Source organism: Emiliania huxleyi, assembly GCF_000372725.1.
Source record: "Emiliania huxleyi CCMP1516 chromosome Unknown EMIHUscaffold_118, whole genome shotgun sequence".
Taxonomy (NCBI): domain Eukaryota; phylum Haptophyta; order Isochrysidales; family Noelaerhabdaceae; genus Emiliania; species Emiliania huxleyi.
This window is the reverse complement of record NW_005201412.1, coordinates 150,391-164,520: the sequence shown is the minus strand read 5'-3', so window position 1 is coordinate 164,520 and position 14,130 is coordinate 150,391. Positions and strand designations below refer to the sequence as shown.

Sequence of the window (14,130 nt, the reverse complement as noted above, 5' to 3'; positions counted from 1 at the left end):
CCGGCATCCGGATGCGAATCGGGCGCGCGACGAGCGAGGACGGCGGGCTGAGCTGGGCGCGCGAGCCCGAGCCCGTCGTCAGCGCCGACGCGGCGGAAGGCCTGTTTGCTTCCTGGCCGCGGGTGCTCCCTCCGGCGCTGACGGGCGGCCCGTGGCGGATGCTCTACCACTCGTTCGACGGGCGGCGCTGGCGCGCCTTCTGCTCGCCGGAGCGCAGCGCTGCCCCCGCCTCCCGGGGGCGGGGGGCTCACAGCGCGTCGAGCCCAGAGTCGTCGGGAGGCGGGGGCAGCGCTGCCGCCTGCGAGCGCGTCTGCATCGCCACCACGAGCGCGCGGTGCAGGCGGTACCAGTCGTTTGCCTAGCGACGCGAGAGCTGCGGCTGGCGGCCGAGCCTCGGCCCGGAAGGCGCGCAGGCGAGGAGAGAGACTCGGACCGACAGCTGAGCGGCGCGAGGGCCGTCGAGCGCGCGCAGCAGCGCAAGCCCGCCTTCCCAGTCTGCCGCCTCCTGGTATGGCTGCAGCGCGTCGCGCGCCGCCGCGGCGACCGCTGGGTCGGATCGAGGCGCTGTCGGGCGGCCGTGCACGAGCCACCGGAGGTACATGCTCGTCCCTCCGACGAGGACGGGCGTCTTGCCGCGCGAGAGGACCTGCGGCCGGGGGTTGGCGGGCCTCGAATCTCGCGCTCGGCCTGTTGGCTCCGCTCCGCCCCTGCCACAGCCCACGACCTCGTCGACAGCGGTGAGTGCGTCGGCGTAGAAGGTGCCGGCGGTGTAGTCGTCGCTCAGCTCGGCGACGTCGATGAGGTGGTGCGCCGTGCGCGCCCGCTCCACCGCCGACGGCTTGTTGGCGCCGATCTGAAGACCGCGGTACACCTGAGCCCAGGGTGCCACCATGCCGGCTGGTGTGTGTGGCGACGGGCATTTTGAGTGCTGTCGCGTTCTCGTGCATGTGTGACCCGAGTGCTGTGCACCCACGTGTAAGCCGGCGTCCGCCGTCGCTCTCACCTGCACCGAGTCGACAGAGACCAGCTCGCCCGGGAGCGCCTCACACAGTCGCATGCCGAGCGCCGACTTGCCCACTGCGGTCGGCCCGGCGACTACCACCACGCGTCTCGCGACTGGCGCAGGCATCGGTAGCACGAAGCCTCGGCAGGCTGTCACTAATCGACCTCCTGGACGGGCGATGCTGTCGAGCGTCGTGAGCGCGAGACGCGTGAGCGGAGGGCCGAGCACCAGAGGGCCGTGAGCGAGCCACCAGCGTCCAGGAAAGAGAAAAGGGTGCCAAAGCGCATTTAGAAAAGCGATCCCACAGCGATTGTGGGGACATCCGTACGTGAAGGGTGGAGGGCCCGTCCGCAGAGCGTAGAGGCGGTGCGGGCCGGCACGACCACGTCGCACGCGGCACCAACCCCCCACCGCGCACCGGGGCCGAGCGTAAGTTAGAGGCCGTTGCCTCTTGGTCTTGCGCTGTTCTTGAAAGAAAACGATGCGGGGGTTAACTCTACTCTACGGACTACGCTCACCCGCTCCTCACGGGCGCACATTCCACATAATTACACGCATCGCTCAAAGTCACCAGAACTTGAAGGGATTCTGAGAGAACTCCTGCTTGTCCTCCTTGACCTCCCTGGTGAGCTGTGCCTGCAGCCGCGACATCTTATCCGCCTCCTTCTTGGCCGCCTCCGACGCCTTTTGCTTCGCCTTCTTGTCCTTTTCGCCGGACCGCTCCACCACAAAGTCAATCGTCATACCCTGCCGCACCGCGATGCTCTTCTCGAGACGCATCTTACCGATCCCCTTCGCCGACCACATCTCACCGCCAAACGTCGCCGAGACCATGACAATCTGCGGCCGCGGACAGAGCGGGCGCTCAGAGCAGCCCTGCAGCGCGCCAGCGGGCGGGGGGAGAGGGCACGGCAGGACGCTGAGAGCGAGAGCGCGCGCCTCGTCGCCCTTTTGGATCTTGCCAGACTTCTCCAGGCGGGACGCCTCGGTGTTTGGCAGGATCTGGTCGATGTAGACCGCCTTGCCAAAGGACTCGCGGAACTTGAGCCCGAGCGTCAGCCCCGTCGTGGCCTGGTTGGGCTTGCGGAACTGCACGCGCGTGGACCCCGATGGAGCGTCGCGCAGGGAGAGGAACTCACGCTGCTTCTTGCTCTCCTCTACGGCGCGACGCGCGCGGGGGCAGCGCAGAGGTCAGAGCGCGCAGCGGTGCCACAGAGGTGCAGTCGGTGGCGCGGCTGCGGCGCACCAGTGCGGCCGAAGAGGTTCATCATCCGCACATGCGGAGCGACGGGCGCAGCGGCGGTGGCGGCGGCGACGGAGCCGCGCGAGGCGGTGCCCGCCGGCGCCACGAACGAGCACACCGCGACCGAAAGCGCGAGCATGCTATTGCTGTGAAGTTACCGCGCCAGAAAAGAATTTCGACGTTTACGGGAGTGGTGTGGCACTGCAAAGGCGACGTCTTGGAAGATGCCGAAAAATAGAGAAACGTAGAGTTACGTCACTGAGACGAAACCCCCCCCCCCCCCCTCAACGCTCAAGACAGCATGTCTCTGGTCATCTTCCTGCTCCTCGCTCGGTCGGGCGGCGACACGGGTGGCAAGGTCGATAGGGAAGCCCTCTCCGCGCGCGGCGACGGTGGGCCGCCGCAGCGGTCCCGCTCCTCTCGCCCGACTCGCCGCCTGCTAGGGTGCCCACACTCAGCAGAGGCCTCTCACACCTGCCTCCGGTGCCATCGTCAAATTTGGGCACCCCCGACCCGGGCTCCACATCTTGGCTGCACTCGACTCCGCCGGACCACGCTGCGATCCATCCGGCCACGCGCAGGCCATGCGACAGGACGAACAACCAGGCGACGCATCCTGGTTCACCGCTGAGCTCAAAGAACCCGGCGACCACAGCGGCAAAGCTGACGATTCACGCTTTGTCGAGCGCTCCATCCATGGCGAGTGCACCATGGAGGAGTGCGCCGGGGCCAGCCCCGAATGGTGCTATATTACACACGCCAAGGCCCGACAAATCGCCCACAGGGAAGTCAATCCATTCTCTCGCCAAATTCCAACCGCACTCGATGCTCGGCCCCGCTTCCATCAGCCGTGCATCACTTTGCCGTGCTCCACCTCCAGTTGCGGCCCACGTATGGCCACCCACGTCATGCCCCTTTTGTTCCGTTCCGCCAACTCGCGCGCCACCAAGGGCAACGACGCCAGCCTACCATACGGCCACACCGGGTGCCGAAGCTACGCCACCGACCTACCCCGGTCAGACACCTCGGCCACTTCCAACGCTCCGCAGATGGGCTCCAATGTAACTTGCATGAAGAGTCCAGAAGGCGATCAGTCAGCCAGTCACCCGCAGCTGCGACCAGTCGATCTCCTCCAGAACTTCGCGACTACATTGAAGGGGGGGATTTTGGACCCGGACGGGTTCTCGCCGACACACGCCGCTACGCAATTGGTTCGCATACCCTCGACCACAATGTCGACCAATCCATCGAGGGATTTCTCTCTTGCGCGCGCTTGCGGCTCGCTCGCCGACACACGCCACTGCGCTATCGGTTCGCACCCCGTCGACCACAATGTCAACGACTCCGCCGATGGACTCCGACCTGACTCACATCAAAGGTCCGAAGAGATTGTGATTGACAAAGCGAGTTACGGTTACTCGACTAGAGCCGTACGTCGACTCGTCGAGGGGGGGGGCGTCGGGCCGAAGCCCCGCCCAGACTCCCTTCACACTCTCTCTCTCCTAGAGTCCCGTGGCGTCGTCCTAGAGTCCGGAGGTCCCGGCCGTCCCGTCTCGTGACCGTCTCCGTACCACCAAGACTCGACCTACAATCCCAGAGTCGGCCGCCGGGGCGGGCGTTTGCCCGCCCAGGACGCCCCGGCCGAACGCACCCGGCGTGAGGGGCACCTACAAACAAGGAACGCGTGCGAACCTGCCCGCCTCGGCGGGAGGTGGTTTGGCGCCGACAGACCGCCCTCTCCATCACCCTCGCCCAGGGATCTACAATGCTGTCTAAAGGTCCGACAGGTTCGGCACCGGGCACCGCCTCGGTATACAAAATGCGCCCACGGGTGGACCCTCACAGATCACAGAGTGGGACGCACGAGTCTTGCGCGAAACGTTCACGTGCACGCACGACACACACACACACGCACATATGGCGCTCCGCCTGGTCGTCACCGACCTGCGGGTCCGCGCGGACGGCCTCGCCGAGCAGGCCGCTGGCCGCACGCTCGTCCTCTCCCTCCTCGGCCGGGAGGACGGCCAGCCGCCCCTCGCGAGCACCGCAATCAACCCGGACAACGGCCGCAGCCTCTCTGCGCTGGTCCTCCCCCTGCCGACGGGCGCCGAGGGGAGCGAGGGCGGCCAGAAGGCCGCAACGGAGACGCTCGAGGGGCTGCGCCTTGCCCTCAGCGCCAGCGAGGAGGTCGTCTGCGTCGGCGTCGTCGACGGGCTGTGCGCGGAGCCGGGAGCCGAGGGACCCGTGGCGGCAGAGATGGAGGGTGCACTCGCGTCAAAGTTGAGCGGATACTGCCGCTGTGCGGTATCGTGCAGCGTGACGTCGCCACCGATGCCGGCGCTCGCGCTCCGCTACTCCATCCCCTCCAATCGCACGGAGTTGGTCGAGCGGACTCAACAATGGAGGCGAGTCATGACGGGAGAGGAACGTGGCGACCCTCCAGCCAAGCCGACGCGAGCGCTCGGGGACGCCTCCGCCCAGAGAGTGCGCGCCGAGCACACTAAGGAACGCGAGCAGCTCGCGGCGAATCTTCAGTTTACTCGGAGATCCGCGTATGAAAAACCAGCGCTAAAACCGCGCTGACTTCTGACTGTCGTTGCTGTCTCTCCCTTCTTGACTATCTGTGCTTGTGCGTCTTGGGTCCGGGGTTGTGTTTTTGTGTGAAAAGTATAGTCGCGATCTGCCGCCGTGCCGCCTGGCCGACTACGGTACGCAGTCTGTCTACATCGTCAGGCTGTGCAGCGCGAGAGAGTATATACGCGGACCACTCTCAAGTTGCTGGGCGGATAAGACACTGCGAGGGCTGCAAGAGTTCCTGCTGGCAGACAAGAAGCGTGTCTCGGCGGTGCCGGTGGACACCGCCCTCACCCAGCTGCGCCGCGTCTCACTCCCCAACCCCATCGAGTATGCCGAGACCAAGGCGTCCCTCGATCGGCTGGCTGACGCACGAGGCGAAGCGGCGAGCCGCGCGCAGCAGTGCCGCGGCGGAGGCGGAGGCGGCGGGCGCTGGGAGCGAGGTTGCGGCGCGAGCAAAAGCGAGAGCGCTGCGCACCGGGCGAGGCGAGCGGACGGGCTCGGGCTGGTCTCCTTCCGGGGTCCAAGTGCAAGCCGGAGCGGTGGAGTGAGCGTCGTGGCCTGGGCGCGTCGTGGGGGTCCGAAGTTTGTCCGGAGGCGGATGGTGGCGGTCGACTAGTCGATGGGGCCCGTGTGGAAGACAAGCATCTCCTTGTGCCTCTGCGTGCCCTCGAGCATCGAGCATGCTTGGGTTTCTTTACTCATATCTCATTATGTTAGCTGAGCTATATGCAATCGGAGAGCTCAAAAGGAAAGCCCGTGCACCGTGCCACTCTCGTCAGCCCTTCTTGTCCGTCGCCCATATCCACCCCGACGCCCCCCCCCCCCGGGCCGGCCTCGCCCTCCAGCCCCGGCGGCCATCCCGAGTTTTCCCGACCCGCGACCATCCACTACACCCTCGCTGAGGTGTGAACGTCGGCGTGCTTACTGCGCAGAAACCGCGCCGGGCGCCCTCCCCCCAAAGCCCAAACCGAGCAAACGAGACGCGTTCGACGTTTCTCGATTTGCCAACAGTTTGCCTTGTTGCTGGCTGGGCGGCGCATTTCTCTCCCCCGTCCTGGCCTACCTGTTGTCACGCTCGTGGACTCACCGCTCCAGCCATGCCGGCTGCGTGGTGCTCAATCTGCCGTGGCGAGGACGACCTCGAGGTGCGCTGCTCTCCATGCGGCAGACGTTTCCACAAGCAGTGCCTCGGCCTCAGCTCGCAGCAAGCGCTGCCGGTTGACTGGCGATGCGAGTCGTGCCTCGCCCTAGAGGAGCTCGAAGGGGAGGAGCGGGAGCGGCACGACGCTTTCGTGGCATCCCAGAAGGCCCTCTCGGCCGACGGACGCGCCCTCGCCAACCGGCGCAGCACCACACTACTCGCGAAAGCGGCGCTGCTCGAGCCATTTGTGCCCGCCGCGAAGCTGGAGGAGGTGCGGCGCGCGGCGCGAGGCAAGGAGAAGGGCAAGGGGCGGGGCGGGGCGGGCTCGCGCGCCTCGAATGACTCGCCCAAACAGGAAGAGCGGCTCGTCGACACCCAGCCCTCATTTGTGACGGCGACGCTGAGAGACTACCAGGCGCGCGCGCGGCGGCACCTGCCCTGAGGGGCGGGGCGGCTGGCGGGGGGGGGGGGGGGGCTAAAAGGGGGGGGGGGGGGGGCACGGGTAGCGGGCGCGAGTGCGGGGTGTGGGCCTCCCGGTGGCGTCGGCGATCCACCAACGTGGCCAGCCTCTCGACTCGCGGCCGCTGTCTGCAGGTCGAGGGAGTGAACTGGCTGGTCGAGGCGCGCGAGTCAGGGATCGGAGGCATCCTCGGCGACGAGATGGGGCTCGGCAAGACGCTGCAGACCCTGACGATGCTCGCCTTCCTCAAGAAGGCAAGCGGCGCCCTCCTCCCCCCCACCGCGCGCCCCGCCGCCTCTCTTGCCGCGCGCCCCGCCGCCTCTCTTGCCACGCGCCCCGCCGCCGCCCCTCCTCCAGGTGCGGGGCCTCACGGGCCCCGCCCTCGTCGTCGCGCCGCTCGCCGTGTATCAGAACTGGGCAAACGAGTGCAAGCGCTTCACGCCCGAGCTAACCTTCTTCAAGCTGCACGGCTCTGCGCACGAGCGGAACGCGCTTCTCGAGCGGGCGGACGTGGTGTACGCAGAGTACGACCTCTTCATCACCACGTACGAGACCTTCAAGGCGACCACTCCTAGACACCTCCTAGACACTTCCTAGACACCTCCTAGACACTTCCTAGACACTTCCTAGACACTATCTAGATACCTCCCGGCACGTACGAGGCCTTCAAGGCGAGTCTCTCTCCGGACCCCTGACCCCAGCCCTTCTCGGCCCCGGAGTAAGAGAAGGCCGCCGCACCTTCACAGCCGCACCTGCACAGCCGCGCCGCTGCTCCACAGGCTGCCGAGGGCTTCTTCACGGAGGACGTCTCTTGCTGGTCGGCTCTCATCGTCGACGAGGCGCACAACCTCAAGAACGAGGCGAGACAACTTCCTAGACACTTCCTAGACACCTCCTCGACACAACCTCAAGAACGAGGCGAGACACTTCCTAGACACTTCCTGGACACTTCTTGCCAACCTCAAGAACGAGGCAGAGCGTGGGCCGGAGGCCCTCACCCGCCGCTTGGTGCCCCCCCCCCCCCTCCCCCCCTCCCTCCCCTCCCCCCCTCCCCACCAAGGCCTCCAAGCTGCACATCGGCCTCTCTCGCGTGCGCGCAAACTTCCGGCTGCTCATCACGGGCACGCCGCTCCAAAACAACCTCCACGAGCTCTGGGCGCTGCTCCGCTTCCTCCTCCCCTCCCTCTTCACCACCTCGGACCAGTTCGACGCGGGCTTCGACACCGGCAAGCTGGTCGCAGACACGGACCTCATCGCAAAGGCGCGAGACCTTCTTCCGTCAATCACGGTGTCAAATCATAGTTGCGCTTAACTCCTCCGTCCCTCTGCAAGGCGCGCGACTTGCTCGCGCCCTTCATGCTGCGCCGGCTCAAGGCAGACGTGGTGACGCTCCTAGAAGTGTCTAGGAAGTGTCTAGGAAGTGTCTAGGAAGTGTCTAGGAAGTGTCTAGGAAGTGTCTAGGAAGTGGCTCAGGGCAAACGGGGGGACCCTGCCGTAACCCAAACACGAGCCGCTTGCAAGGCCTTTTCCCGCACCCCAATTGGCCCCCCCCCCCCCCCCCTCCCCCCCTCCTCCCCGCACCCCTGCTGCAGGTGACGCTGCCGCCCAAGCACGAGGCGGACGTGTCGTGCCCGATGAGCAGCCTGCAGGCCCGCCCGCGGGAGGCGAGCGGCGCAGGTCCGCGGCAGGTGAGGGTGACGTCGCATCGCCTTTCCGCGTGTAGGCTCGCTGGTACGCGCGGCTGCTTGACCGCGACCTCGAGTCGCAGTCTCTTCTCTCCACCTCGCAGCTGCAGATCATCATCACGCAGCTGCGCAAGGTGTGCAACCACCCGCGCATCCTGCTGCCGCGCGTGCCCGGCTCCTCCAATGGCAGCCGCGGCCGCGGCGGCGACGGAAGCGGCGGCGGCGGGCTTGCGCCTGCCGAGATTCCTTTCGTGGACTTTGGGGAGCGCGGGGGCGGCGACGAGTCGAGCGACGAGGACGAGGAGGCGAGGGAGGAGGAGCGGCTGCGGCGCGCGCGCGAGGCGCAGGCGGAGCTTCGCGCTCTCTCCGGCTTGGCGCTGGTCGCCTCCTCGGGCATCGCTCGGCGGCCTGGGCATGGGCGGGAGCGGGGCGCCTTTTCGGACCCTTTCCGAGACCCTTCCCTGTAGGCAAGCTCGCCGTCCTCGACAGCCTGCTGCACCGGCTCAAGGCGAACGGCTCTCGCGTGCTCCTCTTCTCCTCCTTCACGCAGACGCTCGACCTGCTCGAGGACTTCCTGCGCTGGCGCGCCTTCGGGCCGCACCTGCGGATGGACGGTTCGACCAACCGCATCCAGCGCGAGCTCGACATGCGCGAGTTCAACGCGCCCGGCTCGCCCCACTTCGCGTACCTGATCTCGACCCGCGCCGGCGGCGTCGGCATCAACCTCGCGACGGCGGACGCGGTCGTCCTCTTCGAGCCGGACTGGAACCCGCAGATCGACCTGCAGGCGACCGACCGCGCACTTCCCAGACCCTTCCTAGACCCTTCCTAGACCCTCCCTAGACACTTCCGGACTCGGTGACCTGCAGGCGACCGACCGCGCGCACCGGCTCGGCCAGACGAGGCCGGTCCGCGTTTTCCGCTTCGTCACAAAGGCGTCGGTCGAGGAGAAGATCCTGCTGCGCGCGCGCCAGAAGCAGGCGTTCGGCCAGGCAGTCAAACCTGCTCTAGGAGCCTTCTCGGAACCTTCTTGGAACCTTCCCTAGGCGCTCGGCCAGGCAGTCAACCGCGACAACGAGCCCGCGCGCGACGATCCCGAGGCGCAGGCGGGCGCCGAGGAGAAGGTGGCGAAGTCGGAGCTCTTCGAGATGTTGCAGAGCGCCTCTCGCGCGCTGGCGGCCGAGGACGAGGGCGAGTCCGCGCTGCAGCGGGGCGCGGGCTTCTCCGACGGCGAGGTCCGCGCCATCCTCGGCCGCGCGCTGGCGGACGCCAAGCTGCCGCCCCTCGAGGACGGAGGCCCCGACCTCCCCTCCTACGAGCTGCCCGACCCGCCCTCGCCCCCACCGGCCCCGCCCAAGCCGCAGCCGCCGCCCGCGCCGCAGCTGCCGCTTGCGCCGCCCGCTCCTCCCGCGCCGGCAGAGGCGGCGGAGGCGGCGGCGGAGGCGACAGCTGCGGGGCGGGCCCTCGAGGACGGCGGTGAGGGAGGCGGCGGAGGCGCCAGCAGCGGCGCCGGCGGTGCGACTGACGCCGGTGGTGCGAGCGCGGACGCCGCCGCCCCAAATGGGGGCGACGGCGGCGACGGCGGTGGCGGCGAGGGAGGCGACGACCACGAGGAGAATCTGCCGGCGGCGTTGCGTCGGCCGAAGCGGCGGCGCGAGCAGGCGGGGCGGTACGAGCCGACTTTGCCGCGCGGGCAGCGTCGGAAGCAGCCGCTGCGCCACGAGGACACGTGTTTCCACTGCGCCGACGGCGGCGAGCTGCTCGAGTGCAGCCTGTGCCCGCGCGTGTACCACCTCGAGTGCCTGAGCCTGACCAAGCTGCCCAAGGGGCAGTGGACTTGCCCGTGGCACTCGTGCCTCGAGTGCGGCCGCACCGTCTCCACCGCCGGAGGCATGCTCTTCCGCTGCACCGACTGCCCCACCGCGTACTGCTTCGACTGCTGGCCGCAGGGACTCGCCCGCGTCGACCCCACGCCGCAGCTGCTCGAGCCGATGATCTCGCGCGGCTTCGACCCGTCCAAGAACGCCACTCTCTTCGTGTGCGGCGACTGCGCCGACGAGAAGGAGACGGCCAAGCGCAGGCTCGAGGAGGAGGAGCGCCGGCGCGCCGAGGCGCGGCCCGGCGGGGAGAGCGAGGGTCAGGCCCGGGACATGTCCGGGACGCGTCCGCGGCACGTGCCCGGTAGGCGCGGCTCGAGAAGGAGCGGCAGCGGCGCGAGGCGGTCGAGAAGGCGCGCACGCGCGACGAGGAGCGCGAGCGGAAGCGCGCCGACGAGGCGCAGCGCGCGGCGGCGCGCGAGCGGAAGCGGATCGAGAAGGAGCGCGCGATGCAGGGGACGGCGATGGTGCGGCGCGTGCAGACGCTCGGGCGCGAGCAGACGAGCGAGCGGCGCTCGTTGGGGGAGGCGCATCTCGCCGAGGTGGCGCAGCTCGAGGCGACGGTCGGCAAGATGCGCGAGGAGCTCGCCGCCAAGCAGCACGCCGACGCGCGCGCGCTGCTCGCGAAGCAGCACCAGGCGCTCGGCATGCCCCTTCCTCGAGCTCGAGATCACCCGAGATCACCCGAGATCGCCAGAGATAGGCGCTCGACCGGCTCTTCCTCGAGCTCAGAGACGGATGGAAGCCGATTGGCGCCGCTGCACCGGCCGCTGCGTCCGCCACCGCCGCCGCGCCCGCCGCCGCGCCCGCCGCCGCGCCCGCCGCCGCCGGTGCCCCCCCGGCGGCCGGGTCATCCTCCGACTTCCTCGCGGCGGCGGGCGGCGAGAGCGCGCCGGCCGCGGCTCCGGCGGCGGCGAGCCAGCCGCCCGCAGACCCGCACCGGGAGGCTGCCCTCGCCCAGCTGCTGGAGGCGATCGGCGTGGCAAAGGCGGCGGCCGAGGCTGGCATCGCCGCAGTTGAGCGACGCGCCACGGCCGCCGCCAACCGCCCGGCGCCGCCCGCCGCGCCGCCCGCCGCCACGCCGCCCGCTCCCCCACCCACCGCCGCGTCGGCAGCGCCGTACTCTGCTTGGGCGCCCAGCCAGGCCCAAGTCCAGGTGCCGTGGCCGCCGATGCCGATGCCGGTGGCACCGGGGTTGGGGTCCTCCGCAGGGAGCGTGCCGATGCCAGACGCGAGCGTGATTGCCCAGCAGATGCAGCACGGGCAGCAAGGGGCGCAGCAGGCGCTGCCGGTCTCGCGACTCCCCTTTGACCCACCCCTCCCCCTTTCTAACCCCCGCCGGCCCCCACCCTCCAGATGATTGCAGCGCAGATGCAGGGTGTGCCGCGGCCGCAGGGCGGACAGGGTCCGCCCACGGAGCAGCAGTCGGCACAGCTGGCGGAGAGCGCGCAGCAGCTGGCGGAGAGCGCGCAGCAGCTGGCGCGGCAGCAGCAGCTGGCGCGGCAGCAGCAGCAGGCGCGGCAGCAGCAGCAGGCGCAGCAGCAGGCGCAGCAGCTTGCGCAGCAGCAGGCGCAGCATCAGGCGGTGAAGGTTTGCGCCAACTGCAAAGGCACCCTCGTGCAGCTCAACGTCTGCGGCCGCTGCCAAGTGACGGCCTATTGCGGCGTGGCTTGCCAGCACGCCCACTGGCCCACGCACGCGCGCGAGTGCATCCCGGTGGCGCAAAAGCAGTGACACACAAAGAGTGCATGCACACATGAATATGTGAGCGCGCTCGAGAGGGGGGGCGTCGCGTGGTCGTGCGTGCAGTGGTTCGTGTAGCGTATCTCGGTTCTTACGTCTCGCTCGCGGTACTTTGCTCTATGGGTATGGCCAAAATAGACACACAAACGCTCGTCGTCCGCTGTCCCTCGTTGCCGAGCTAGTGGCTCAGCTTCCCAGCTACTCTTAGAGCTGGCTGACTTTCAGGACCACCTTGCCCGCATTTGCGTTGCTCTCGAGGTAGTCGTGCGCGGCTTGGGCCGAGGCGAGGCCGTCGAACTCCTTGTCGATGACGTGACGGAAGCGCGAGCCGATGTGCGGCAGCACCTGCGCAGCGAAGGCGTCGACGAGCTCCTTCTTGAAGGGCCTGCTGCGCGTGCGGAGCGTGGTGGCGAGAAGCTGGACGCGCTTCTTCATCAGGGTCGCCAAGAAGCCCTTGGCGAGCCCCTCGGGCATCTCTGGGCCCGAGAGGAGGCTGTAGAGCACCCACCTAGCAGGAGAGAGAGAGAGTCGGGGAGCGGGAGCGGTTCAGAGAAGAGAGTCCAGAGACCAACCTCCCGTCGACGCCGAGGGCCTCGACGTTCTGCTCCGCGTACGCGCCGGCGACGCAGTCGAGCACCGCGTCCACCTTGCCGCCCGGCGCTGCCGCACGGACCGCCTCTATCCACGGCCCGTCGTGCCGCAGAGCGCCGCCGCTCGCGCCGAGCGACTGCGCGAGCTCGAGCTTCGCCGCGGATCCCACAGTCACAAGCACGCGCGCGCCCGCCGCCCGCGCAAGCTGGACCGAGGCGACACCGACGCCCGACGCGGCCGCGTGGATGAGGACGGTCTCTCCAGGCGACACGTTTGCGAGCCGCAGGTTGAGCGACGCCGTCAGCCAGGCCTCCGGCACCGAGGCGGCCTCGGCCCACGACATCGATCGCGGCTTGCGCATGACGGTGGTCGCGTCGACCGCGACGTACTCGGCGTAGCTTCCGCCCGGCACCAGCGCGAGCACCTCGTCACCGACCTCAAAGGCCGCTGAGCTGGTCGCCACGACTATGCCCGCCGCCTCGAGACCGAGAACCTCTGTCACACCCTTCGGGACGGGACTCTTGCCACGCCGCTGCATCACATCCAACCGGTTGATTGCGGTCGCTCTGACCTGGATGAGCACCTCGCCTGCCGCCGGCTGCGGCGTCGGCACGGTGACGACGGTGCACGCGGCGTCTCTGGCGACGATGGCGGACATCGTCCCGGGCAGGTCGAAGGCGAGCCGCGGCCGGCGCGTCAAGGCGTACAAGCATGCCGCCACGGCGGCGCCGGCAGCGGCGATGGCGGCAGTGCGGAGCATATGTCGGTGTTGGAGGCAGCGGCGTCAAGCAACTGTTGCTCCTCCTGGCCAGGAGCCTAGCTTAGAGCCTTAGACAGCGTGGCTGGCTAGGGAGCTTAGTGTTGGGGGGCGCGCGAACGAGCTCGGTACCCGGGTACCTATGTACAGCCAGGCTGCAGGCAACAGTCTACAGCGGCGCCGCGTGTTTCTTCTACTGTGCCGAAAGTGTTTAAAGGTTGGAGAGCAGCTCCTGACCACGGCGCCACAGGCGCCTGTTGATAGGTCCAGGTGATAGCCCTGGATGGGCAATGCATACGCCTAGTTGTGCTTCAGATCACCCGACCGCGTCCCGGTGCTCTGTGGGTGGTCGGATTTGTGACGCCGCCGCACCGCGCCGCGGAATTCGCGCCGCGGCCGGGGGCCCTCCGGAGGCCGAGGATGGCCGTGTCGGACCGGGACGAGCTCTGGCCTCTGGGAGAGGTAAAGTGTCAGTGGTATATATTGTAGAGACCAACCATGTGCACAATATCTCTCAGTCTAGCTAAGCCAGGGGAGGCGATGCCGGGGCCGTACAGCAAGCTTGATGGTTCACGCCGGCGTGCGTCCCGGAGCGGTGCCGGACGGGCGGTCCGTGGGACCTAGCGCAGCGTGGGACAAAATCGGGGGACAACGCCGACGGCGCCCTGATTCGACTTTTAACTTCAAACAAAGCCTACCGCACGCGCCGCGACGCGGCGCGTGCGGTAGGCACTCGGGATTTTGCCAGATCGGCGTGTTCATGCCGGGATCGTGTCGTCCCCGACAACCTGCCCAGACTTTAGTCCTCGACAGTACTAGTGGGGGACCTGCAGCGGTACCCGCCTCTTTGTTCGGGCACAGTGAGAGACGCAGGATCTGCACGCCAAAGTGGGGCCACTCCGCATTTGCATTTTGGTTTTGGAGATCATCCATCGCAAGCATTGCTAAAAATCTCTCTCTCGCAAGCACTCATCAGTCAGTCACGTCAGTCAAAGCCGCGCCGAGCCGGTCTCGGCGGGAGACCTCGGAGCCGCACGCGATGCGGGCGTGCGC

At 68.2% G+C, this 14,130-nt stretch overlaps 3 protein-coding genes across 3 annotated transcripts; 1 reads left to right on the top strand and 2 right to left on the bottom strand.

Moving 5' to 3' along the window:
- Positions 1–247: 247 nt before the first annotated feature.
- EMIHUDRAFT_466844 (hypothetical protein) lies at positions 248–2,400 on the bottom strand (the record flags this gene model as incomplete). Its single annotated transcript, XM_005790825.1, has 5 exons — positions 2,250–2,400; positions 1,622–2,160; positions 725–871; positions 434–646; positions 248–358 (listed from the first exon to the last, which is right to left on the bottom strand). Exons 1-5 carry the CDS (start codon positions 2,383–2,385, stop codon positions 248–250), a joined length of 1,146 nt encoding a protein of 381 aa, XP_005790882.1. The 5' UTR covers positions 2,386–2,400.
- A 3,458-nt stretch (positions 2,401–5,858) lies between these two features.
- Positions 5,859–8,941, top strand: EMIHUDRAFT_428982 (hypothetical protein; the record flags this gene model as incomplete). Its single annotated transcript, XM_005790824.1, has 9 exons — positions 5,859–6,379; positions 6,559–6,678; positions 6,782–6,985; positions 7,204–7,284; positions 7,485–7,685; positions 7,757–7,807; positions 8,017–8,073; positions 8,148–8,276; positions 8,582–8,941. The coding sequence occupies exons 1-9, from the start codon at positions 5,921–5,923 to the stop codon at positions 8,939–8,941; spliced, it is 1,662 nt and encodes a 553-aa protein (XP_005790881.1). The 5' UTR covers positions 5,859–5,920.
- Positions 8,942–11,933: 2,992 nt separating this feature from the next.
- On the bottom strand, positions 11,934–12,978 carry EMIHUDRAFT_70243 (hypothetical protein; the record flags this gene model as incomplete). Its single annotated transcript, XM_005790823.1, has 2 exons — positions 11,934–12,203; positions 12,298–12,978. The coding sequence occupies 2 exons, from the start codon at positions 12,976–12,978 to the stop codon at positions 11,934–11,936; spliced, it is 951 nt and encodes a 316-aa protein (XP_005790880.1).
- Positions 12,979–14,130: the final 1,152 nt, after the last annotated feature.